Genomic DNA, 24,278 nt, shown 5'->3' on the forward strand with positions numbered 1-24,278 from the left:
ATTACCTGATTCACACTCTGATTTTCAGAGCATCATACATGAGTTGGGTGCATGTTGGAAGGCAGCTTCAGTCCTCAATTTCAGTGTTTAAGAAGTAAGCATGTAAACATATGAACATAGGAGTAGGCCCTTCAAGCCTGCTCTGCCATTCGCAAATATGCGCCCTGATCTGATTGTGGGCTAGGCTTCAGTTTGCTGCTTACCTCTATTAATCTTTGATTCTCTTGTTAATCAAGAATTTATCTACTTCTAATTTAAAAATATAGTCAATGATCTCTTCTCGTCTATTCTTTGAGAAAGAACCACCTGAGAGAAAATCTTTCCGATCTTGGTCTTGAATGGGAGACCCCTTATTTTTAAACCATTTCCTTTAGTTCTAGGCTTTCCCGTTAAGGGGAAAAAATCTTTTCCACATCCACCATGTTAAGCTTCCTCAGGAGCTTTTATGGCTCAATGAGATCACCTCCCATTCTTCTAAACATCATAGACCAACTTTTCCTCATCAGATGACAACCCCCATTCCAAGCATCAGCCCAGTGAACCCTCTATGAACTGTTTGTATTACAAGGATGCCCTTTATTAAATAGGAGACTAGAACTGTGCACCACATATTTGATGTTTGGTCTCAGTTTATTTTCTGCAGCATTTTAGCCTTTCATTCTTCATTGGATGAGACTGGTGGATTAGTTCTTCTTGGAACTCCGTAAAATATTGGAATAATGATTTGAAGATATGTAGTAAATGCAGTTTTCTTTTCTTGCTTCTCGGGTAATGTTTACCTTTTTTATTCTGCCTTGTCTTTAAAACAAGTAGTTTAAATTTGCATCGGGTAATTATGAAGTCGAGAATTTTGGTCATGACTGTATACAATGGAGTTATCATATTGTTGCATTGGCCCATTTCAGCAAATCACTTCTTGTTTCCTAAGACTGAACAAAACTTAACTATAGTCAAATTTAGTGGTTAATATTTAAGTGGTGTAAATTGAGACATTCTGCTTGTGTAGAGTCTTGGTTGGTAGAATTAGAAAATTTAGAATTAGGATATACCCCTTTCTTCCAATTTACACTTTTACCTAAGAATCTGTACCAACGTCTCAATTTTGTCCGAGATAACAAAGTGTGAAGCTGGACGAACACAGCAGGCCAAGCAGCATCTCAGGAGCACAAAAGCTGACGTTTCGGGCCTAGACCCTCCATCAGCTCTAAACATCAGGTTTTGCGCTCCTGAGATGCTGCTTGGCCTGCTGTGTTCATCCAGCTTCACATTTTGTTATCTTGGATTCTCCAGCATCTGCAGTTCCCATTATCTCTGATCTCAATTTTGTCCCTTTTTTAGTCTATTGATATTTACTTGATACTTTGAATCGATAAAGCATAGGCAAAGAATTCGTGGAGAAAAGTTATCTCTTCTGTTTATGAAATTCTCTCACTGATGTTGGTGTAACATCGGGATGATAGATTTTAGTATTTACAATAGACAGCTCCTTGTTTCACAACAAACCCCCATTGTTCTGCAGTGTAGCTGTAAGAACTTGTCCACGTGCCATACAGAATCATTTGTTGAATGAGATTGTACCACCTTGGATTGTCTTTTCCAGTCATCTTTTAAAAAATTTGCCTGCTTCTTGTAGCAGGTTTTGTGATGATAATAGATTTACCTGGGAAAAAAATGTATCGAAGTTGCCATCTTGGGTGATGATCTGATCACAGGATGTCCCAATGGTACATTTGTACGACTAGAGAATCTCAAAGGTATTAATTCATACATGCGAATAACCAGTTTATTTTCTGACCAGTACCAGAAATCATGGTGATTGTTGGCTGGATACAATCATCTAGGACTTCTCTGAAATTCTTTAGTCTCCTGTACTGACAAAGTTCCATTGTGGGTTAATTAATTAAGGAACAGTTTGGATTTATTTGGTGCCTTTCATGTCAGGAATCCCTTTGTGTGTTCTTGGTAATGTTTGTGACATTGAATAATTAAAATTAAATCTACCATAGAAGCATGCCTATATTTATTTATTTATGGGATGTGGGTATCGCTAACTGGACCAGCGTTTATTGCCTAGAGGGCAGTTAAGAGTCACCTAGATTGCTGTGGGTCTGGAGTCATGTGTAGGCCAGACCAGGTAAGGATTGCGGATTTCCTACCCTAAAGGTCATTAGTGAACCAGATGGGTTTTTCCTGACAATCGGAAATGGTTTCATGGTCATCATTAGATTCTTAATTCTAGATTGGTAGAATCTGAATTCAATAACATCGGCCATGGTGTGATTTGAATGCAGGTCCCCAGAATCCATTGTTAAGCATTTTATAGCAGGGAATTTAGAAAACAGTAGGATCAGACTGAGTCAGCATGGATTTATGAAGGGGAAATCATGCTTGACAAATCTGTTGGAATTCTATGAAGCTGTAGCTAGTAGAGTTGACAAGGGGGAGCCAGTCAGTGTAGTATATTTGGACTTTCAGAAAGTGTTTGACAAAGTCCCACATAAGCTTTAATTTTCCACATTAATCTCTTACGGGATTGGGGCAAGTATATTGAGATAGATAGGAAACTGGTTGACAGACAGGAAGCAAAGACTGCAAATTAATGGGTCCTTAAAGGAAATTATTGGAGAGGATTCTTCCCCTACGTCAAAGACATTTCCGAAATGACTGCCAGACTACTCGGACCTCTTGGCATCAAGGTAGCCCACAAACCCATCAACACACTAAAACAGCAGCTAATGAACTTAAAAGACCCTATACAGACAACTAGCAAAACGAACATCATCTACAAAATACCTTGCAAGAGCTGGGACAAACAGGCAGAAAGCTAGCCACCAGGATACATGAACATCAACTAGCCACAAAACGACATGACCCACTATCACTCGTATCCTTACATACAGATGAGGAAGGACACCACTTTGATTGGGACAACGCATCCATCCTAGGACAAGCCAAACAGAGACACGCACGAGAATTCCTAGAAGCATGGCATTCCAACCGGAACTCCATCAACAAACACATTGATTTGGACACAATCTACGATCCTCTGAGAAAAAGAACAGAAAATGACATCACCAATACAGGAAATGACATCACCAACCCAAGGAAACCTAAACAGATAAATAGAAAGCGGGACATAACACCAGCGCTTTGTTGGAGGCTCACTGATGTTATCTAGAATGATGACGAAACGTCTAAATCTAACCTTCCAGCTCAGCGAGCAAACTCACATCCAGGATTCTTCGAGACAGAATTTACTCCTACTTAAAAATAAGTAGGCATATTAGCAAGTGGTTTTGTGGAGGGAAGGTTGTGTCTCACTAACTTGATTGAGTTTTTCGAGGAAGATGATCGATAAGATTAGGGCAGTGGACGTTGTCTACATGGACTTCAGTGAGACCTTTGACAAGGTCCCTCATGGGAGGCTGATATAGAAGGTAAAATCGCTCGGGGTCAGAGGCGAGCTTGCAAGATGGATAAAAAAACTGGCTCAGTCATAGAAGAAGAGGGTAGCAATAGAAGGGTGCATTTCTGAATGGAGGGATGTTGTCTAATGGTGTTCCTCGGGGATCAGTGTTAGGACCTTTGCTATTTGTAATATATATAAATGATTTGGAGGAAAATGTAACTGGTCTGATTAGTAAGTATGAGGTTGGTGGAATTGCACATTTATAGCAAGATATCGATCGTTTGGTGACTTGGTCAGAGAGATGGCAGATGGAGTTTTAATGCCGAAGTGTGAGATAATGCATTTTGGAAGGTCTAATTCAGATGGAAAATATACAGTAAATGGCAGAAGTACAGCTAGGCAGAGGGATCTGGTGTACAGGTACACAGGTCACTGAAAGTGGCAAGGCAGGTAGAGATGGTCATCAACAAGGCATATGGCATGCTTTGCATTCATCGACTAGGGCATTGAATTTAAATATTGGCAGATAATGTTTCAGCTTTATACAATCTTAGTTAGGCCGCATTTGGGATATCGAGTTCAGTTCTTGTCGTCACACTCTTAGAAGGATGTGGTGGCTTTGCAGAGGATGCAGAAAGAAGTAACCAGAATGGTGCCTGGTATGGAGGGCATTAGCGAAGAGGAGAGGTTGGAGAAACTTGGGTTGTTCTCACTGGAATGACAGAGGTGCAACCTGACAAGGGTCTGCAAGGTTATGAGGGTCATGGATAGAGTGGATAGTCAGAAGCTTTTTCCCAGGGTGGGAGAGCCAGTTACTGGGGGAGTGAGGGGGAGGGGTGTGGATTGTGGTGGGGTGCATAGGTTTAAGGTGTGAGGGGCAATGTTTAAACGTGATGTATGAGGCAAGTTTTGTACACAAAGGGTGGTGGGTGCCTGGAACTCGCTGCCAGGGGAGGTAGAAGAAGCAGATATGATAGTGATTTTTAAAGTGCGAATTGACAAATACATGAATAGAATGGGAATAAAGGGATACGGTCCCTGGAAGTTTAGTTGTGATGGGCAGCATGTTGGTGCAGGCTTGGAGGGTCGAAGGTTCTGTTCCTGTACTGTAATTTTCTTTGTTCTTTTCAAATTGGCAGGCAGTAAATAGTGGGGTGCCAAAGGGATCGGTGCTGGGATCCCAGCTATTCACAATATAAATTAATGATTTGGATGACGGAACAAAATGTAACATATCAAAGTTGCATATGATATCAAGTTGGGTGGGAGGGTAAACTATGACGAGGATGCAGAGATCCTTCAGCATGATCTCGACGGGTTGGCTGAGTGGACAAATCAATGGCAGATACAATATAATTTGGATATATGTGAGATTCTTCACTTCAGAAACAAAAACAAGAATGCAGAATACTACCTGAATGGCTGTAAATTGGGAGAGGGGAGTGTGCAGCGCGACTTGGGTGTCCTTGCACATCAGTCGCTAATGGTAAGCATGCAGGCGCAGCAGGCGGTAGACAAGGTAAGTGATATGACAAGATGTAGAGCTGGATGAACACAGCAGGCCAAGCAGCACCAGAGGACCAAGAAGGCTGACGTTTCATGCCTAGACCATTCTTCAGAAAGTCTAGTCCCGAAACGTCAGTCTTCCTGCTCCTCTGGTGCTGCTTGGCCTGCTGTGTTCACCCAGCTCTACACCTTGTTATCTCAGATTCTCCAGCATCTGCAGCTCCTACTATCTCAGGTAAATGGTATATTGGCCTTCATTACAAGAAGTTTTGAGTACAGGAACTGGATGTGTTGCAGTTATACAGGGCCTTGGTGAGATCACACCTAGAATATTGTGTGTAGTTTTGGTCTCCTTTTCTGAGGAAGGATGCTCTAGCTATCGAGGGAGTGCAGCAAAGGTTTACCAGGCTGATACCGGGGATGGCGGGTCTGACATGAGGAGAGATTGACTTGTTTGGAATTGTTTCCGCTAGAGTTCAGATGAATGAGGAGGAATCTCACAGAGACTTAATAAAGTTCTAACGGGACTGGACAGAGTAGATGCGGAGACGATGTTCCTAATGGTGGGTGTGTTCAGAACCAGGGTTCCCAGTATGAGGATTCAGGATAGATGATTCAGGACGGAGATCAGGAGACATTTCTTAACACAGAGTGGTCAGCCTGTGGAATTCATGAGCAAAGGAAGTAATTGATGGCAAAAAATTGAATGTATTCAAGAGGTGACTAGATATCGAACTTGAGGCAAATGGGATCAAAGGTTATGGGGAGAAAGCAGGATTAGGTTATTGAGTTGGATGAGCAGCCATGATCATGAAGAATGGTGGAGCAGGCTTGAAGGGCTGAATGGCCACCTCCTGCTCCTATCTTCTATATTTCTATGCAGAACATTGCCTGGATTAATAGTCTTGTGATAATGCCACTAGGCCACCGCCAACTTAACACTCTGGAATCTGAATCAGGTAAATTTGTAGGATGCTGTTAAAGAAATCTGGATTTATATTACCCGGACAAGTCATAGTCCTGCATGGTCAAATAATTAATTTTAACGTGGTCATTGTTATGTTATAGAACGCTTAAAAGTCCATAATGTGATTAGAACAAGTCAATGTGGACAGGTTGTGTGTGGGGTACAACATGGCAGATGGATATAATGTTGTGAAGTTATTCACTTTGGTTTGAAGAATAGGAAAGCTAATCTTTTTAAGGTGTAAAGTTTTTAAGTGCTGTTCAAAGAGACTTGAATGTGCTTGTGCAAGGTATGCAATATGTTAACATTTCAGAAAATTCAAGCAATTAAGAAGGAAACTGACATGTCTATTGTAAAGGTATTTGAAATAAAGAAGTTTTGCGATAATTGTACAGGGTTATGGTGAGCCCGTTTTGAAACACTGTAGTTTTAGAGTCGACAATGAAGTAAAGATATCTTTACGTGTTAGCTGATCTATATTGTGTACTTGGAATGAATAGCCTACTGTTGCTCCTACTCCTAATTTGTATGTTCATCCACATTGCAGGCTATATAGCATAGGTTCATTGAAATAGTTCCTGGGATGCAGAGGATTTTGAGCAAATTAAGCCTATATTCTTTCAAGTTTTAGAAGAATGAGAGAAAGAATGAAACATGGAGGCCGTCTCATGATAAGGGGCTAAGATGAGAAATTTCTTCACTCAGAGGGTTGCAAGACATTGGAATTTGTTATTTCAGAGGGTTATGAAATCTTTTCCATTAACTAAAATACCGGGGTAGCGGATGGGAGAGTACTCTATTTCTGTTTTAAATATGCTTAAAGACTTGACCTCCGCAGCCATCTGTGATAGTGAGTTCCAATTAACCACCCTCATCATTACACAGCCTACTGGTCCATTCAAAGTATTGACCATTCTGGTTAAAGAAGATGTCCTCAGGGATGTGATGGATTCTACTAATTGAATGGCATAATTCAACATCCATTCAGCTTTGTTTGTTACAACTCTTTGTGTATCTATTAATCACGCAGTCCATTAAGAGTCCCAAGCCTTTTCAACTTCAAACTTTGCCAGTTCAGCACATTTATTGAGTATGGATGTCAGGTTTATTTCTTTATACATGCAATATTTAATATTTATCGGTATGAAGGATGTAACTATGGGAGGTATGTTTAGTAAGTTTGCACAGCACACCAAAATAGGTGGCTTTTTTTAAATCATTAATGGGATGAGGGATTCGCTGGCTAGGCCAGCATTTAATGCTAACCCATAATTACCCAGCGGGCAGTTAAGAGTCGACATTAAACCTGTGGTTCTGGAGTCACATGTAGGCAAGACCAGGTAAGGATGGCAGTTTCCTTCCCTAATGCATTGATTTTTTCTGACAATTGACAATGGATTCGTGGCCTTCATTAGACTCTTAATTCCAGATACTTTAAAATTGAATTCAAATTCCATCATATGCCATGGCGAGATTCAAACCCGGGTCTCCAGGACATTACCTGGGTCTCTGGATTAACAGTCCAGCAATAATACCACTAGGCCAGCACCAGCCCCTTCCCCTCCCCACAGTGGACAGTAAAGTTGATTATCCAGAAGTACACAGGACCTTGATCAGATGGCAGATGGAGATGAGTCATGTCACCCCTGCTATAGGAAGGATGTTATAGAGTCATACAGCACAGAAACAGACCCTTCAGTCCAAATCATCAACACAACCAGTTGCCCCAATCTAACCTAGTCCCATTTGCCAGCGTTGGGTCCATATCCCTTTAAAACTTTCTTCCTATTCATATACCCATCCAGATGCCTTTTAAAATGTTGTAATCATATGCTTCAAGGAAACTTGAGAGGGTGCAGAAAAGATTTACAAGGATGTTGTCAGGGCTGGAGGGTTTGACCTATTTTCCCTTGAGCATCTGAGGCTGAGGGGTGACCTTATAGAGGGCTTATAAAATCATGAGGGGCATAGACAGGGTGAATAGTCAAATTCTTTTCTCCAGAGTAAGGGAGCCCAAAACTAGAGGGCGTAGGATTAAGATGAGAGGGGAAAGATTTAAAAGGGACCTGAAGGGTAACTTTTTCATGTAGTGGGGTGATGCATCTATGGAACGAACTATCCGAGGAAATCGTAGAGGCACGTACAAGTACAATGTTTAAAAATGATCTGGATGGCTGGCTGTACGAATAAGAAGGATTTACAGGGCTACAGACCAAATGCTGGCAAATGAGACTCGGTGAGATTGGAATGTTCAGTTGGTTTGAATGAGTTGAACCGAAGAGTCTCTTTCTGTGCTATACAATTCAATGGTTCAAAATTGTTTTGCCCATTCTTGTAATATATAGATTTTGAGTGTCTGCCTCTTCATTCCATTTCCCTTCATTTTGGCATCAAAGCAAAAGCTACACTTCGTTACTTTTTGGACTTGTTTTGGTTATGACTTTCTGCAGGAGTCAGATCCCTGATCCCTGGGAACAAACTTGTGTGCATGTAACGCTGGATATAAGGTTTTCCTTTTTTTTTGAGGATATGTCTGCAATTTCTTTCAATACATAATTATTTAAAGCTATAAATATTAAGCAGCTCCTGGATTTCTAAATCTACTGAGTGCCAGACTACTTGGCCAGTAAACATACTGTTTTCACCTATATTATTCCAAGATTAGGAACTATGAATTCTATTCTCTGACTCATGGAAACAAAAATGTTTAAAATATTTGGGTATCAGTTGGGCATTACAATTCATAGTGCTTGCCTTGGTGACTGACTCTGCTCCAAGATGGAAATACTCGTAGACCCAATGGAACTGGAACTGTTATATTTAGGATATTCAAGTATATTTGAACATCTACGTCTTGTAATAATTCCTTGTGATAATTACTGTAGCTTCATTTATCATTAAGTCAGTTAAAAAGCTTGAACTGTGTTTTTGGACCTTTTCAGGTTTTTGCCAAGGATTTAGAGCAGGTGTCATGATTTCTTTCAAATTATTTGTTCTTATTTTTTGTCATGTTGATTTGTTATAATCTTGATATTTCACTCTAATTCCTTCAAATTTTAAATTCATGGAATATTTCTCTGTTCCCAGTGTCATTATTGCTTCCCTAAGTTAGCTTTTTCTCTTGGTATTGTGTGTACTCTATACTCAAATTCTTGTTGACCATACTAATTTCACGGAAAGCATACGTAGCTTTCATAAAGAGAGGAAGTCTCTTTAATTTCATTAGTTTAGTTGGATTTTATCTCAATTTGTCAAGTTGAAAGGATGGCCCAACTGTCAGTTTTATGTACTTGATTAAAATGGCGCCGACTTCTTGCATTTATATCCTGTTTTTCACCTCCTAGAGCATTGTCCAGGATTTGAAGAAGAACTTTGAAATAGTGAAACTGGTTACAAGTAGCCTTGTGGCCTGTCATCGACTGGCTGTTTCTGCAGCTGGAACAGGAGGACTAATGGGGTCAACAGTCGTTGATGGCAGATACACACATCAAGATGTAAGTGTTTCAGGGATAATTAAGAATATGTAAATTGTTTTTACAATTTTACCATGGAATTTTAAAAAAATATGGTGTTAATTAGTTAATGTACCAAACAAATGATCACAAATTAATGCAGGCCTTGGACGTTAACTGGTTTATAAATAAATAATGTTGAATTTGGGATTCTTGGATTTGTAACCTCTGACCTGTGCAAATTTTTTCATTTCATGTCTTTAACGTAGCTGTTTTCCAAACTTTTTATGCAGTAGGATTAATATTTTTTATTCGCAATAATGTTTTAATATTGAAGTTGAAATTTCCTTCAGATTTGGATTTGTACTTTAATCTTTGCAACAGAAGCATTTTTGGCACTGGCTTTGTAGTCTTTATGCTTCAGTGTATAGAATTATAGAATTTTACAGAACAAGAAGGAATCTGTTTGACCCAACAATTCTGTATCAGCTCCCAGAAGAACTACCCAGTTAGTCCCACTCTCCACCCCCATCTCCACAGTCCTCTGAACTATCAGTTTCAAATATATATCCATTTCTCTTTAGAAACCTCCTATGGAATTCACCTCCACCACTCTGCAAAGCAGCATTTTTCAAGTCCTAATAGCTCTCTGAACAAAGATTTAAAAACGTAAATCTCACGTTAAAAGGACAACTGGTTGACTGAAATCATAATTCTTCAATTTATTATTTCTGGGTTGAAGTTGGAAATCTAGTGTTAACGTAAAGTCTTCTCTTAAATCAGTTTAATCATGAGTAAGGAATACCTAACTGAATTTAAAAGGTCATGTTGTTTGATTCTTCAACTGCTCGTATTTAGTATTTGTTTCTTCCTTCATTAGTTTAATATTCATGAAAGGCTGTGTTTTATTCTTTGCTTTAACCCCAGCAGTTTCCTCATTTTCGTTTTTGTTTGGCAGTAACAGATTGCATTCTAATTGAAAGCAAAAACAGAAAATGGTTGAAATGTACAGATCCGTTAGTGTTCTGTGAAGTGAAAAGTTAAGTTAATGTTATGGATATCATCCATCCTCAACTCATTTAGCTTGGTGCCCGAAAAATAAAAGTTAAAAAATGTATTATTTCCAGCAATTTTATGTAATAGTAATATTCAGAAAATGTTTACCAAAGAATGGCTAGAATGATTCCCAGCTTTTAGGGTCTACGTTGTGAAGTGTCAACATTTACATTTGCTAAACTGAACTGAAAAAGGCATAGGTCGTTATGCAATGTATAGATGAATAGGAAATAAAGCATTTATTTTAGATAACTAGCAGAGAATTGGACAGAAACGTAGAAAAACATCACAAGCCTTGAATAGTGTTAGAAACTGGAACATTCATACCAACAGATGAGAAGGTTGATATGAGCAAACTCTTAGAAAGGAGACATGATTGAGGTGCCTTTACTTCTACAAAAAGAGCTTGTTTGATATCTGCTGAGAACTGGAGAGGTTAATATTGCTGACTTCTGTTTTGGAAAGAAAGTCAGTGTCCCTAAAGTTGGTGACCCCCACCAGAAAAAAAAATCTGGTGTTTTGCTTTGCTTTTTTGTGGTTTTTCTGCTCCGTTTGGTTGTACAATAGCAATAATTCATATGAATATTTCCAAAATATGAATGCCTCTATCTGATCTTATGATTTCAATTTACCACAATTCCAAAAATTTGACCAGATACTGGTGGGAAATGACAAAGCCATAAGAAAGAAATAAATACTAGCAATTACATTGTCTCAAAGTGCTTTACAGTCATTGAGGTATTTTTTTAAAAGTATTGCTACTGTTGTAATGTAAGAAATTGGGGCATCCACACTGTACATAACAACTCCCTCAGGTAGCAATGTGATAATGACGAGCTAGTGTATTTGTGGTGTTAATTCAGGGATATATGTTGATGAAAATTATGCATCAGGGTCAACAGTGATTCTTGTTGTTACTGCAGTTCTAATAGCATTTTGGTGTCTTGTCTGATTTTCCACAGTACCTAGAGGCACATTTGAGATTTCTTGCATTTTTTCTTCAAGAAGCCAGCCTTTACTTAGGCTGGAACCGCGCCAAAGAGACTTGGGAGTGCCTTGTAACTGGAATAGATATTTGTGAACTGGATCGAGAGGTACAATGGTTTTCTAATATTTGACAATCATCATGAATTGATGTACTTTCTACTTTTGTCACCTCTGTACTTCCCATATTAACATAACATTTAACTTTCAAATTCCTTTTTATAATTAGTCTTGTCAGAAGTGGATCTATTCTGGATCCAGGTGGTTACAGTATAAAAGGGTCTTAAAATTCCTTCTCAAAAGTTCAAATAGTAGAATATACCATAGAGGATAGTGTTGTATGTAAATTTCAGTATTTTTCAAAGGAAACACTAGGCAATTATTTTGTAATTTAATTGTTTTCTGAACAAATTTTCTCCCAGATGTGTTTTGAATGGTTTACCAAAGGACATGGAGACTTGGAGAGTGATATACAGCAACAGCTCTTTAAAGAGAAAATCCTCAAACTGGAACCCTACGAGATCACTATGAATGGTATGTGGTTGATAATTTGTATATTAAGAATGAACTAACTTCCATTTTTAAAAATATTTTATAACCTTTGGAAACGTTAATGTGTTTCAGAGAACTAATGCGTACTTTGGAGGTATTGTGATCTCATTTTGTAGATAAACACATTGCGATGAACTGCTGATTTGAAGTTTGGGCATTGCTACTAGTGTACTAAATAGTGACCTCATGCAAATAACTATTTTGCAATGAGATTTGTAGTTCTATTGGCAATTGGCTTGAAATTCGAGATAAAGGCAGGTAAAATGGGGCTACTGGAACATATAAACAAGTAGTGAGATTCTTATAGTATAGAATTTATGATTACCCCACCATTTTGGCAAGTTGTGCCTTACTTAATTCATTTTGAACTTCAGTGCAAAGTGACATAGTGAAGTGACAACATTCAATTTTATTCTGGGCTGCCTCCAACAAACAATTTTATTGAGATTGATTCCTTGCAAAATAATTTTGTATGCTGCATTTTTACCCTAAAATCTTGCTGAGACAAACCTACATCATACATTCTCAGATGACAATAGATATCCTTGTAAAAGTCTCTTTATTTTGAAAGGGTTGTGTATTATTTACACGATTTATTCTTTTTTTTAATTAAACTTTTATTCACCTTGTTATCTTTGGATCTTCAAGCACTTGATTGAACTTCCAAACATTTCAATCTCTCAGACTCTTCCATCAATTTCCAGCTCTTGAAAATTCAAGATTTTTGTTTTCACTTCCAGTCTTCAGAACTCCTTATCCTGTTAACGTTTCTTGAAAACTGTTTTGTTTCAAGGTGTTGAGCCAGACTTGGAGATGCAGTTAATTTAACTTACTTAATACTTTGAGAAAATATATTTTTAAAGTTGTTTATTCTTGTGCACAGTTCCCTCAGTGAATGAATGAGCTGTTGATCTGATTGTTTTGTACCTATATCACACTATTAGTGGTTATTAGATTCTAAATGCTCTTTTCCTTGCTTGTTAGATTACCTGAAGTGACTAATTGCAAGGAATGGCCGCTGAGCTAATAGTCTGGCATAGTAATTCATTTTAAGGAAAATTAGAAAACTGAAAGCATATAACTTTATAAGAGATCCTTTCTTATGGGACTTGGATTTAAATCCAGTACAAAAACTACCAATCTGTTTTTTTCATAGGATTTAATCTCTTCAAAACTTTTTTTGAGATTGTAAATCTTTCTGATCATCGATTAAAGAAACAAGGTGCTCAGCTGGTAAGATGTCTTCCTATTTTAGTGATTGTGCTGTACATTTTGTTTGCGCGTTTAAAATTTGCACCCTAGTTTTATAAATGGTCAGCATAGGCTAGAGTAATATGAATTGTAATGTCTGAAACTTTGTCTTGTGGCTTAGCACGTTGATTTCCCAAGGCCGTTAAATCTTACTGCATCTGTGAACAAACAGGCAATTTTTGTCTGCTAGCACACTTTTGGAACAGTAATGCATTGATCAACATATCATTCAATGTGATCTTTGACTGACATTCATTCAGGTACCCAGAACCAGTCTGATGAATATAAATACACAAAAGCCCCAGGCATTTTTTTAAAAACTCAGATGGCATTTTAGTTTATAACAATTCTTTTTTTCTCACAAATCATGGATGGATAAGTAAGCAAGAGAAGTTGTTTGTCAGGCTCTTCAGATGCTCTCAGATAAAAGCCTGGAAAATTTTGGGAGGCAGTGTCCCCAATTTTCCAATGCTCTGGTTGTAGGTTTTGTAGCATAGGTCACAGTTGCACATTTGAACCTTGCAGAATCCCCACTGTTCTCAAAAGCATGCATTCACTAGTTGATCTCCACTACACCCAAGTTCATGCATTGATAAGAGTCATTATTGAGCAAGTCATTCAGTTTCTCAAGCAATCATTCTGCTTCCTGATGCAGTTCAGAGTCTCCTGGATGATGGTGGTTTGTTTTGTGCTGCATAATGTTACTAAGCAATAAGGGTAAAATATAAAGCTAGGGCATGAACTTCTAACATGATGGACGAGGTGACATTCACGTGTTGTAGAGGTGAAAGACCTCTAGCAGGTATCTGCCAAAGGAGCTCATTGGCCATAGTTTGCTGCACAATGTTTCAGTTGTGCGACCTCTGCTGTGCTGCATTAAAGCAATGTTTGGTGTCTGTCCCAATCCTTCTGCCCTTCAAAAACCACAACTGCCCAAAAACAAACACTAGTACTATCGCAACTGACATTAGGAAATTAGCAGCTGCTTGTCAAACGTAATGTTTGCACACAGATTTCAATTTACCAATTGTCCACACACCATAATGCTGATCACACTGAGACATTTGCATCTGCCATAGGAACAAGAACAATTCGTATGCAACAAGAACAAATTATTTAGAACTCCTGCATGTTCCTTCGTTCATTGCAATTGTTGATAATCTGTGTCCGAACTCTCTCTACCTGCCTTCTTCACGTTTCCTTTAATACCTACTGGAAGACAAAAATCTATCAATCTCATTTAAAATTAACCTTTAATCTACCATTGGCTGCTTTTTGCAAGACTGCATCCTAACTTGTACCAGCGTTAGCGGGAGAATTGTTTCATAACTTCACTTTTGAAAGTAAAACAAAAAAAAACTGTGGATGCTGGAAATCTGAAACAAAAACAGAAATTGCTGGAGAAACTCAGCAGGTCTGATAGTATCTGTGGAGAGAGAGAGAGAGAGAGAGACAGTTAATGTTTTGAGTTAAATGATCCTCCTTCATACCTGGAAGAACCCATCTCTAGACTATCAATTGCATTAACTTCAATTAAATCACCTAATGTTCGATAGAATATATCTTTAGTCGGTGTTGTCTTCACTCTTAATTTAATCTATTATTAATTTTGAAGTCTGCTTCAAGTGTAGTTAGAAGCAAGTTTTAAATAACTCTCTGATGAAAGCTCTCTGATGAAGGGTCTAGGCCCGAAACGTCAGCTTTTGTGCTCCTGAGATGCTGCTTGGCCTGCTGTGTTCATCCAGCCTCACATTTTATTATCTTTTATATAACTACAGCATGATTTCTACCCTCTTGCATTCTAGTTGTTCATGTCATTTTAATTATCTGTGTACGTCAGCCCTTGAATTCTGTGGTTCTCCACTGCTCTTTGCTACTTGCTGTTGAGAAAGTGCTTATCTTTTCACTTAAAAAAACAACGGATGACATTGCGTTTACCTACATTGGTATCCATATAACACAGTAGTGCCCACATAGTTGCCTGAGGCAACTTAGTAAGCTCAGTGCTTCAATAAGCTACTACTCCACAGGCTGTAGCATGTGTGGTGAAAGGATGCATTGATTCATTCATGGGCTTGTATGATGTGCATCAGCAATTTCCAAAGCAGTCTTATGCAGCTAGCTTTCTGGCAAGGGATTTGGGTCATCCTTAAAAGCTGCAATCTATGCCTGTTGCACCACAGCCACTCACTTCCATGGCTTTTTCTCAGTGTCCCAAGTGGTCCTCAGACTGTCTTTAAATAGTGGTAACCCTGTTGGATTTTGCTGACTCCCAGATGATGAGCTGCCTGTGTAGCGTGGTTCACGTTAGTAGTTTGCCCAGAAAATTAATGAATTCTGAACACACAAATATATCTGGTCCCTTTCAGCTACTGTGGGGCAGATGTAGCTGACATCTAATTATGTAATTATCAGAATTTGCCTTAACAAATCTTTGTCAGCTGTAAAGACATAAATGTTCATCTAATATCAAGAACAATTTATTTGCATAGTGCTTTTAATGTAATTAAACCAAAGCACTGTATGGGATTATTACAAGACCATTCATCATCAGCAGCCCCTTGCAGATGACTCCCTTCCACACTCAAGGTGAGTCTGTAGGTGGCTGAGACCACTATTATGTTGAGCCACTTAAACAGATAATTATACCAGGCAACTAAAAGCTTGGTCAAATGCAAAGTTGCTGGAAAAGCTCAGCAGGTCTGGGAGCATCTGTGGAGGAGGAAACAGAGTTAATGTTTTGTATCCAGTGACCCTTCCTTAGAACTGAGGAAGGGTCACCGGACCCGAAATGTTAACTGTTTTCTCCTCTACAGATGCTGCCAGACCTGCTGAGTTTTTCCAGCAACTTTGTTTTTCTTCCTGATTTACAGCATATGCGGTTCTTTTGGTTTTTAAAAGCTTGGTCAAAATGATGAGTACGTAAATGTCTTGATATCATCACCAGCAAGAATAAATGGAATGGTTTACCTTTGTTTATTTATCTCCATTGTTTCCTGTGCAAAATATCCAATATCTTGCTCTGACAAAAGAATTGTCTGCATCATTGTGTTTCCTAATATGTATGTTTTATCAAAACAGTTATTGAAGTGTGTGTATGTAGTACATTGGTTCAGAAAAGTGTTGATCATTAATTCTGTTAATCTCCACTGTTAAGAACTGTTTTAGGAATGCATGGCAACATTAAGAAAGTAAAAAGGGCTCTGGTGGGGGAAAAATTAACTGCTGTGCACTCTTTATTTCCAATGACTAGCATGTTGAAAAGCTGGAACTGGCAGGAATGGACTTCATCTGGAGAATTGCCATGGAGTCACCAGATGAAGAAATTGCACACGAAGCAATACATCTAATCATTAATTATAGCTACATCAGCCTTAATCCTCGTTTGAAAAAGGTACACTGTAAAAATCAAGTAATGGGAAATGAATCATTAATATGGATATAATAGCAGCATAAATGTTACTTTAAAGACCATCAGGCTGTTACATTGCCTAAATTTGCTTACGGCCAATAACTTTGTGTGGACGAAGTTCGTGCTTAAATTAACTTTACTTCTGTCTTCGTAGATTTCTCTTTGATTTGCAGATTTGAATTTTTTATGTACTTAATGTCAATTTATTATCCATAATGCTGATTCTTACAAAAAAAAGCATAAACCCAGAACCTTGTAGATCTAGGAATAGTCTAACACTAAAATTGTGTCCCAAGGATTCACATAATTAAGTGTGATGTCTATTATTTAACATGAGGACATGTTTATCAGGAAATGAGTAAAATTATGTCAAAGCTAAGTAACTTAATACTATGGCAAAGTTTTTAAATTCAGTCAATATGATGCTAAAGTGCTTGATGTAGTGTGAATCATTTTTGTTTCAATTACTTAATATTCCTTATGAATTTGCACTACAAAGGGTATGTTATAAGGGAAACTAAGTTTTGCTTTAAACTGGGTTTTAGAGCTTGGGAGGGAGCCATTCTGGAACAAATCGTTCGCTCTAAAGTTCTTCCTAAAGGAGCAGAAATTAATTTCAGATATGAAAGATGTCATTTATGTTTGTATAGAATGATGAATAAATCCTGACACTGACCATCATCATTTCACTTCTCTTTCAGGATTCTGTTTCCCTTCATAAGAAATTCATAGCAGATTGCTACAAACGTTTAGAAGTAAGTGTTGAATTTATATATCTGGTGTTCTATTATTATGGTCATTGTGTGCTTAATGTATTTTCCTAACCTCTTCTCATTGTAGGTTGCTAGTTCAGCACTAGGTGGCCCTACTTTGACACATGCTGTTACAAGGGCAACTAAAATGCTGACAGCTACAGCCATGCCTACTGTAGCTACATCAGTGCAGTCACCATCCAGGTAATACCAACATTCATTCACAAATATTATTGTGCTTCATGTACTTCTTTTTGCAAATATTAAATGCCAGTGGGTTAATGAAATTAAAAATGTAAACGCCCGCACTCCCACCTAGTGGCAGCCTGTTGGATTTGGTTCGGATACTTGTGGGTGCTTGGTTACTTAGGTTAAATTTGGGGTTACGGTGTTTCCAGGTCTGACAGTGGTCTTTAATAAGCCAGTTAGGTAGCAAGGTTGTCATTGGAAAGGATGTTTCCACTTGTGAGTGAGCCCAGAACTAAGTGGTGTTTTAAAATTCATTGTGCCCTTTTAGGTCCAAGACTAGAATGATTTTTCTTTGGTGGGAATGTAAGTTTGAAAGAGGTGGGATAATTGAATATTGTTGACATGGAAGTTGTTTCTTGTTAGCCAAAGGAATCATAAGTTAGGAATGGATGGGAGTGTGGAATTTGAAGCACAAGAAGATCGACCATGATATTATTAAATGGCAGAGCAGGATCAAGAGGCTGAATGGCTTACTTATACTTCTATTTAGTATGTTCATATGGCATGGCCTTTGGGAATGTACTGGTCTTTCAGACATCACAGCTGTCTGGAGCAGGCTTGGTGTACCAGACAGTTATTTCCTATTTGTCATTCTTGCATGTTCAGGCATCAGTTATATGCCTATTTCAATATTATGTTACTGAATTAGGTTTACCAAGAAGCTCAATCTGACTCTGTTTTTGTAAGGATGTGTCAAGATTCTGTTAACAGTTTGATAATGTTTATGTCTCAACTGTAGGTCCAGTAAACTTATCATAATTGAACGGCTGCTGTTGCTTGCAGAAAGATATGTGATCACAATAGAGGTGAGTAAATAGATGTTTACGTTTCCAGTAAATGGCTATGCCAAACTGACAAGTCACTAATTGACTTATTCATGCTTAACACTGTAAGCTAGACATCTTGTTTAATGCTTGGATGAATACCAGTGTAATATATTCATTTGTTCTTGATTTCTCATGTCATTGTATATAGGAGGGAAGATGAAGTTGAACCTTAAATTCAAGTTGAATTAAGAAATAAGGATTGTCTAGACTTGAAAGGCTTCAATTTTTAAAAAAAAGTCAAAAATGGTATCAGAATGAGGTTGGAGCTCAAAAGAAGGGGTACATTGCTGCAATCAGTTGCACCAGTATGATAGGCCCAGGGAGTGGAAGTAGGGGTAGAGTAGGCGAACAATAAGTACCTTCTACGAAGCTTAAAAAATAATTCCTTAACCATATCTTCCTTGTCATTAAAATATTTTTTAAAAATTACTATTGAAAAATAAATAATTTGGTGCATTGAGCCATTAAGACTCAGAAAAAAAATGGGCCTGAGGCATTGTACTATGCTTATATCTTTCACTTTTTGGAAAAAAGGACAACATGGTACAAATTCAGACTTGGCACTTTCAAGTCTTTTTTGGTATATGTTTCAACATTAACTTAATTTATAGCCCTTAGAGAAATTCTGGAGATCCATTTGTGCAATTATGATTGCTTCTGGTACCAAAGCACATTGTCTCTGGCAGTGGGCAGTTGCAGAATATGTCAAATTTCTGATCTTACATATTGTGCATGGTAGCACCTTGGTCTCCTCAACCATTGAAATATCTTTATTTTGAGGTTAAGGTATTTTCATTTTAAAATTTATGACCATCTTTTATGCAGGATCTGTATTCTGTTCCTCGGACAATCTTGCCTCACGGTGCCTCTTTCCATGGACATCCTGTAACTATTTCAGTCATCTGTGAATCCACAAAAGAAACATTTAGTATAGAGGTCAGTGTTGTTCAGCTTCTGATTTTTGTGAATCCACACAGATATGTTTCAAACTTGAAAACAGTCTACTCGGTCAATTCAGTTCTCCCCTCCTAAAACCAGGAAGGATGCTTAAAATTCTTATTAATCTTCTATTTTTTTTTCATTTTAAATTTTTAGCACTTTTTCACTGTTATCCCAATAACAGGGTAGCAAATGTTTGAAAACTAGAGTAGAAATTTTGGAAGGCAAATTCCGATTGGACAAAGATGGTTAGTCCTGTTTTTATGGAATATATTTCTATTGATAGACCCATATTTTGTTCTTGTGCTACAGATTAATTTCTCTTCCCCATTTAAAGCAAAGCTTTGGGGAAGAATGTGTTATAGAACTTAAAGATGAATAATGTGTGCCTTTGTTGGGTATGTTTTGGGCAGGATAGGTACATATTCATATAGTACAGAAGGCTAGCTCACCACCTCCTTGAAGTGACCATTAATACAGAAATAATCAGCATCCCACTCCAATATGATCAAAAGTCAGTAGGGCTTGTGAAAAGATCAGTTGCTTTATACTTGCCCATCACGGATATTCACTTGAAGATTGTAACCTCCTTCCTTACTCCTCCGAAACTTGCCCACTTGTCAAACCTCCTTGAGCCTGTCCTTGTGCATTCCAAATCCTCTCTGCCCTGATAACCCATGTTAGACCAGATGCCATTGAGCCTCCTTGTGTGCTTGTCTGAATTACCAACAGTGCTCACAACTGAATTTGTGGCATTACCCAAATTACTGCAGATAGGAAAGCAAGTAACGGTGAAAATAAATTAAGTTCAAGGCAAATTGTAAGCAATGAAAAGTAAAATTGAATGAAAGGAGGAAAATAAAATGAGCATGTTTCAAATTGTTGCTTGAGTTTTCACTCCGGATCTCTAATATAAGGAAAGTCAGCTACGAAGATACAGTGAGCATCCGTAATTCAAAAGCTAGCGGCCATAGCCATTTTTAATACTGCAATTGTCATTTTCATCTTTTATGTGCGGAACTAAATTTCGCTGAGCACCTCTGTACTTGATGCACAACACTGTCTTAGCAGCTTGATATTTTATGGTATAATTCAAATAAATGGCATAGTAAATCATTATACTGAACAAGCTCTGCTCCCAATCTGCGGTTTTGATATTAAAGCTTGGCCTAAGTATGCTTGGAAGTGCTGAGGCCATTCTTTGAATACAATGAATATAACATTGGACATTTCGCAGCTTGAAATGCTAACTCATTGGCAAACTGGAGAATTTGATTCTACCAAAACATTTGCCAGATCTGCAGTATAATAGGGGTTAAACTTTCTACTGTATAGAAAATGTTCTAGTTTTTTTGATAGTATGGTTTATAAAATTGGTCAGGCAGCATTAGAAGAAAGTCACCATTTCAGGTCTGGACCCTTCATCAGGACAAGGAGGGAAAAGGGAGCTGGGAAATAAGTAGAGGGAGGAGTGGTGACTCTGGGGGGGAAGGTAGGTGGATGGTGATAGGTGGATGCATTTGGGGTAGTGGGGATTGGTCAGTGGGAAGAGTGGAGTGGACGGGGGGTGGGGGGGTGGGGGGGTGGCAGGGAGATGATGGACAGGTGCTGTCAGGTCTTGGAGGTGGGGATGAGAGGGATGGTTTTCCATGGGATGAGGCCGTGGGTGGGAAGATTTTGAAACTGGTGAATTCTATGTTCAGGCCATCAGGCTGTAGGCTCCCCAGGCAGAATATGAGGTGTTGTTCCTCCAGTTTGTGTATGGCATCATTGTGGCACTGGAGGAGGCCCAGGATGGACATGTCACCCAGGGAGTGGGAGGGGTGGTAAAATGGTTAGCCACCGGAAGGCGTTGTTGAATGTAGGATATGGAGCACATGTAGGCCATATTGGAGGATGCACAGGTGAATCCCTGTTAGATATAGAAAGTTTGTCTTGAGCCTCAGGTGGAGGTAAGAGGGGAGGTGTAGGACCAGGTGTAACACCACCTGCGGTTGCAGGGAAAGGTCCTGGATGCAGTGGGACTGGTGGAAGTGTGGAGCGGATGAGGGAGTTGTGGAGTGAGTGGTCTGTACAAAAGGCAGATAGGGGTGGGGAGGGAAATATCTCTGTTAGTGGGGTCAGATTGTAAGTGGTGGAAGTGGATGAATGTGGAGGTTGATGGGGTGATATGAGAGGAACGGGGGGGATCTGTCTTTTTGTTGAGGGGAGGGATTTGTGGGCGGAAGTGTGAGAAGCGCAAGAGATGTGCTTCATGACGTTTGATCAGCGGAAGGGGGAGGTTGCGGTTCTTGAGGTAGGAGGATATCTCGGATATTCAGGAGTGGAACGCTCCATCTTGGGAGCCGATGCAGCAGAGGTGGAGGAACTGGGAGTATGGGATTGCATTCTTGCAGGGGGTGGGTGAGAGGTGGTCTAGTCATGGTAGCGATGGGAGTTGGTGGGTTTGAAGTGGATGTCTGTGTTGAAATGGTTACTAAAAATGGAGACAGAGGTCCAGGAAGGGGAGGAGAATTCGGAGATGGTCCGTGTGAATTTGAGGCTGGGGTGAAAGGTGCTAGTAAATTGTTCAAGCTCCTCATGGGAACACAAGGCAGCACCGATACAGTCATCAATGTAGTAGAAGAAGTGAGGGATGGTGCTGGTGTAACAGCGGAAGAAGGACTGTTCCAGGTATCCTACAAAGAGGCAGGCATAGCTCAGTACTGAACTCGTCTCTGCTTACCTAGAATATGTCTTTTCTCCCCGGTCCAGGAACTCCCCACCCATGTTTGAGACACTTCCCATGCCCTCCACCACCTCCAAGACTTTCAATTCCCCAGCTCCCAAAACCCCATCTTCACCATGGACATTGAGTGGCAGTACACTTCTATCCCCCACGCAGATGGACTAAAAGACCTCCACTTCTTTCTGTCCTGCAGGCCCAATCAGTCCCCCTCCACCAACGCTCTCACCTATTCGATGGAACTTGTCCTTACCTCAACAACTTTTCCTTTAACTTTTCCCACTTGCTGCAAACTAAACGGGTGGCTGTGGGCACCCATATGGGTCCGAGATGTGCCAGCTTCTTCGTAGAATACGTGGAATAGTCCCTCTTCCGCTTTACACCCCACTGTCCCTCACCTCTTCCTCTGCTACATTGATGACTGTATCTGCGCTGCTTCGTGCTCCCATGAGGATTTTGAACAGTTCATCAACTTTACCAACATCTTTCACCCCAACCTCCAATTCACCTGGACCATCTCCAATTACTCCATCACTGGTAACTGTCTCAGCTCCAACATCTATTTCAAACCCACTGACTCCCACAGCTACCTTGACTGCACCTCCTCTGACCCACCCTCCAGCAAGAGTGTGATCCCAGATGTCCTTCTACTTCAGGGACCACAACTGCCCCCCTCTGTTGATCAAAAATGCCATCAGCTGCATCGCTTACATTTCTTGCACTTTTTCCCTCAAACCTCCTCCCAACAAAAATAAAGACAGATTCCCCCTGGTCCTCTCAAATCACCCCCACCAAGCTCTGCATCCAGCAAATCATCCTCCACCACCTACAATGTGACCCCACCACCAAAGAAATATTTTCTTCCCTACGCCTATCTGCCTTTTGTAAGGACTGCTCACTCCACAACTCCCTCGTCCACTCCACGCTCCCCACGAACTCCAACGCATCTGGCACATTTCCCTGCAACCGCAGGAAATGCCACACCTGCCCCTACACCCCACCTCTCACCTCCATACGAGACCAGAAACAAATTTTCCATATCGGACATGGGTTCACTTGTACAGTCTCCAACCTGGTCTACTGTATCTGTTGCTCCAATGTGGCCTCCTTGACACCGGTGAGACCAAACGTAGATTCAGTGACAGATTTGCAGAGCACTGCACTCTGTATGCTATGATCAGCAACACTTGCTGATTGCAAGCCATTTTAACTCACAACCCACTCCGTTGGTGACATGTCCACCCTGGGCCTCCTCCAGTGGCACAATGATGCAGCACGCAAACCAGCGGAACAAAACCTCATATTCCACCTTGGGAGCATCCAGCCTGATGACTTGAACATAGAATTCACCATTTTTAAAATCTCCCCACCCCAGCTTCATCCCATGTCAAACCCTCCCTCTCATCTCCACCTCCCTTGACCTGACACTACCTGTCCATCATCTTTCTCACCTGTCCATGCCATCTTTCCCACTAACCAAACTCCACTACCCCTACCTGCATCCACCTATCGCCATCCCACCTACCTTCCCCAAGGTTGACCCCTTCTCCCTCTCTTTATTTCCCAGTTCCCTTCCCTCTCCCCAGTACTGATGAAGGATCTAGGCCTGAAACATCAGCTTTCCTGCTCCTCTGATGCTGCCTGGCCTGCAGTGTGCCTCCAGCTCCACTCTGTATTGACTTTGACTCCAGCATCTGCAGTTCCTGCTATCTCCAATGGTTTATAAAATGTTAGCTTTGCCTTTCCATGTCATTTACATCTGACTGCAGTTTTAACATTTATTCTATTTGCGTAAGGCTCCTCAGTAAAATGTTTTTATGAAACTTTGTCACATTTACTTGATTAAGCTCCATATTGTCTGAAATTTAATCATGTTTATTGTACATTGTCTATCCCAGACAAATATGCCAGTGTACAGTGCAATATTTACTTGACCAGTGCCTAACTATAATGTTGACATTCTGCCCATTTTACAGGCTCACAGCAATGAGACTATTGGGAGTGTCAGGTGGAAGATCGTATCGCATGTCAATTGTCCATTGGATAACCTGCAGATATTTGCTAATGATAGCTTGGTAAGTAAAGGAAAAGAAAGGGGGAGAATATTTAAGTTGGAGATGATCATTCATCTGACTCAGAATCTATTTTTATTTTAGGAATGGGAAATGGGTTTTGGATCTGTTGACACCATAATTTT

General features: G+C 39.6%; 1 protein-coding gene across 2 annotated transcripts in view; it reads left to right on the forward strand.

The window, feature by feature from the left end:
• Nucleotides 1–24,278, forward strand: part of usp24 (ubiquitin specific peptidase 24) — a 180,970-nt gene that overhangs the window by 62,276 nt on the left and 94,416 nt on the right. For both annotated transcript variants that reach the window (XM_048538885.2, XM_048538886.2), the window contains exons 17-26: nucleotides 9,227–9,376; nucleotides 11,353–11,484; nucleotides 11,797–11,908; nucleotides 13,083–13,159; nucleotides 16,431–16,571; nucleotides 17,291–17,344; nucleotides 17,430–17,545; nucleotides 18,330–18,396; nucleotides 19,243–19,353; nucleotides 24,058–24,156. In XM_048538885.2, coding sequence (XP_048394842.2) covers nucleotides 9,227–9,376; nucleotides 11,353–11,484; nucleotides 11,797–11,908; nucleotides 13,083–13,159; nucleotides 16,431–16,571; nucleotides 17,291–17,344; nucleotides 17,430–17,545; nucleotides 18,330–18,396; nucleotides 19,243–19,353; nucleotides 24,058–24,156 — 1,059 coding nt within the window. The remainder of the gene's footprint in view (nucleotides 1–9,226; nucleotides 9,377–11,352; nucleotides 11,485–11,796; nucleotides 11,909–13,082; nucleotides 13,160–16,430; nucleotides 16,572–17,290; nucleotides 17,345–17,429; nucleotides 17,546–18,329; nucleotides 18,397–19,242; nucleotides 19,354–24,057; nucleotides 24,157–24,278) is intronic.

This window comes from Stegostoma tigrinum, chromosome 8, assembly GCF_030684315.1.
Source record: "Stegostoma tigrinum isolate sSteTig4 chromosome 8, sSteTig4.hap1, whole genome shotgun sequence".
Lineage (NCBI taxonomy): Eukaryota > Metazoa > Chordata > Chondrichthyes > Orectolobiformes > Stegostomatidae > Stegostoma > Stegostoma tigrinum.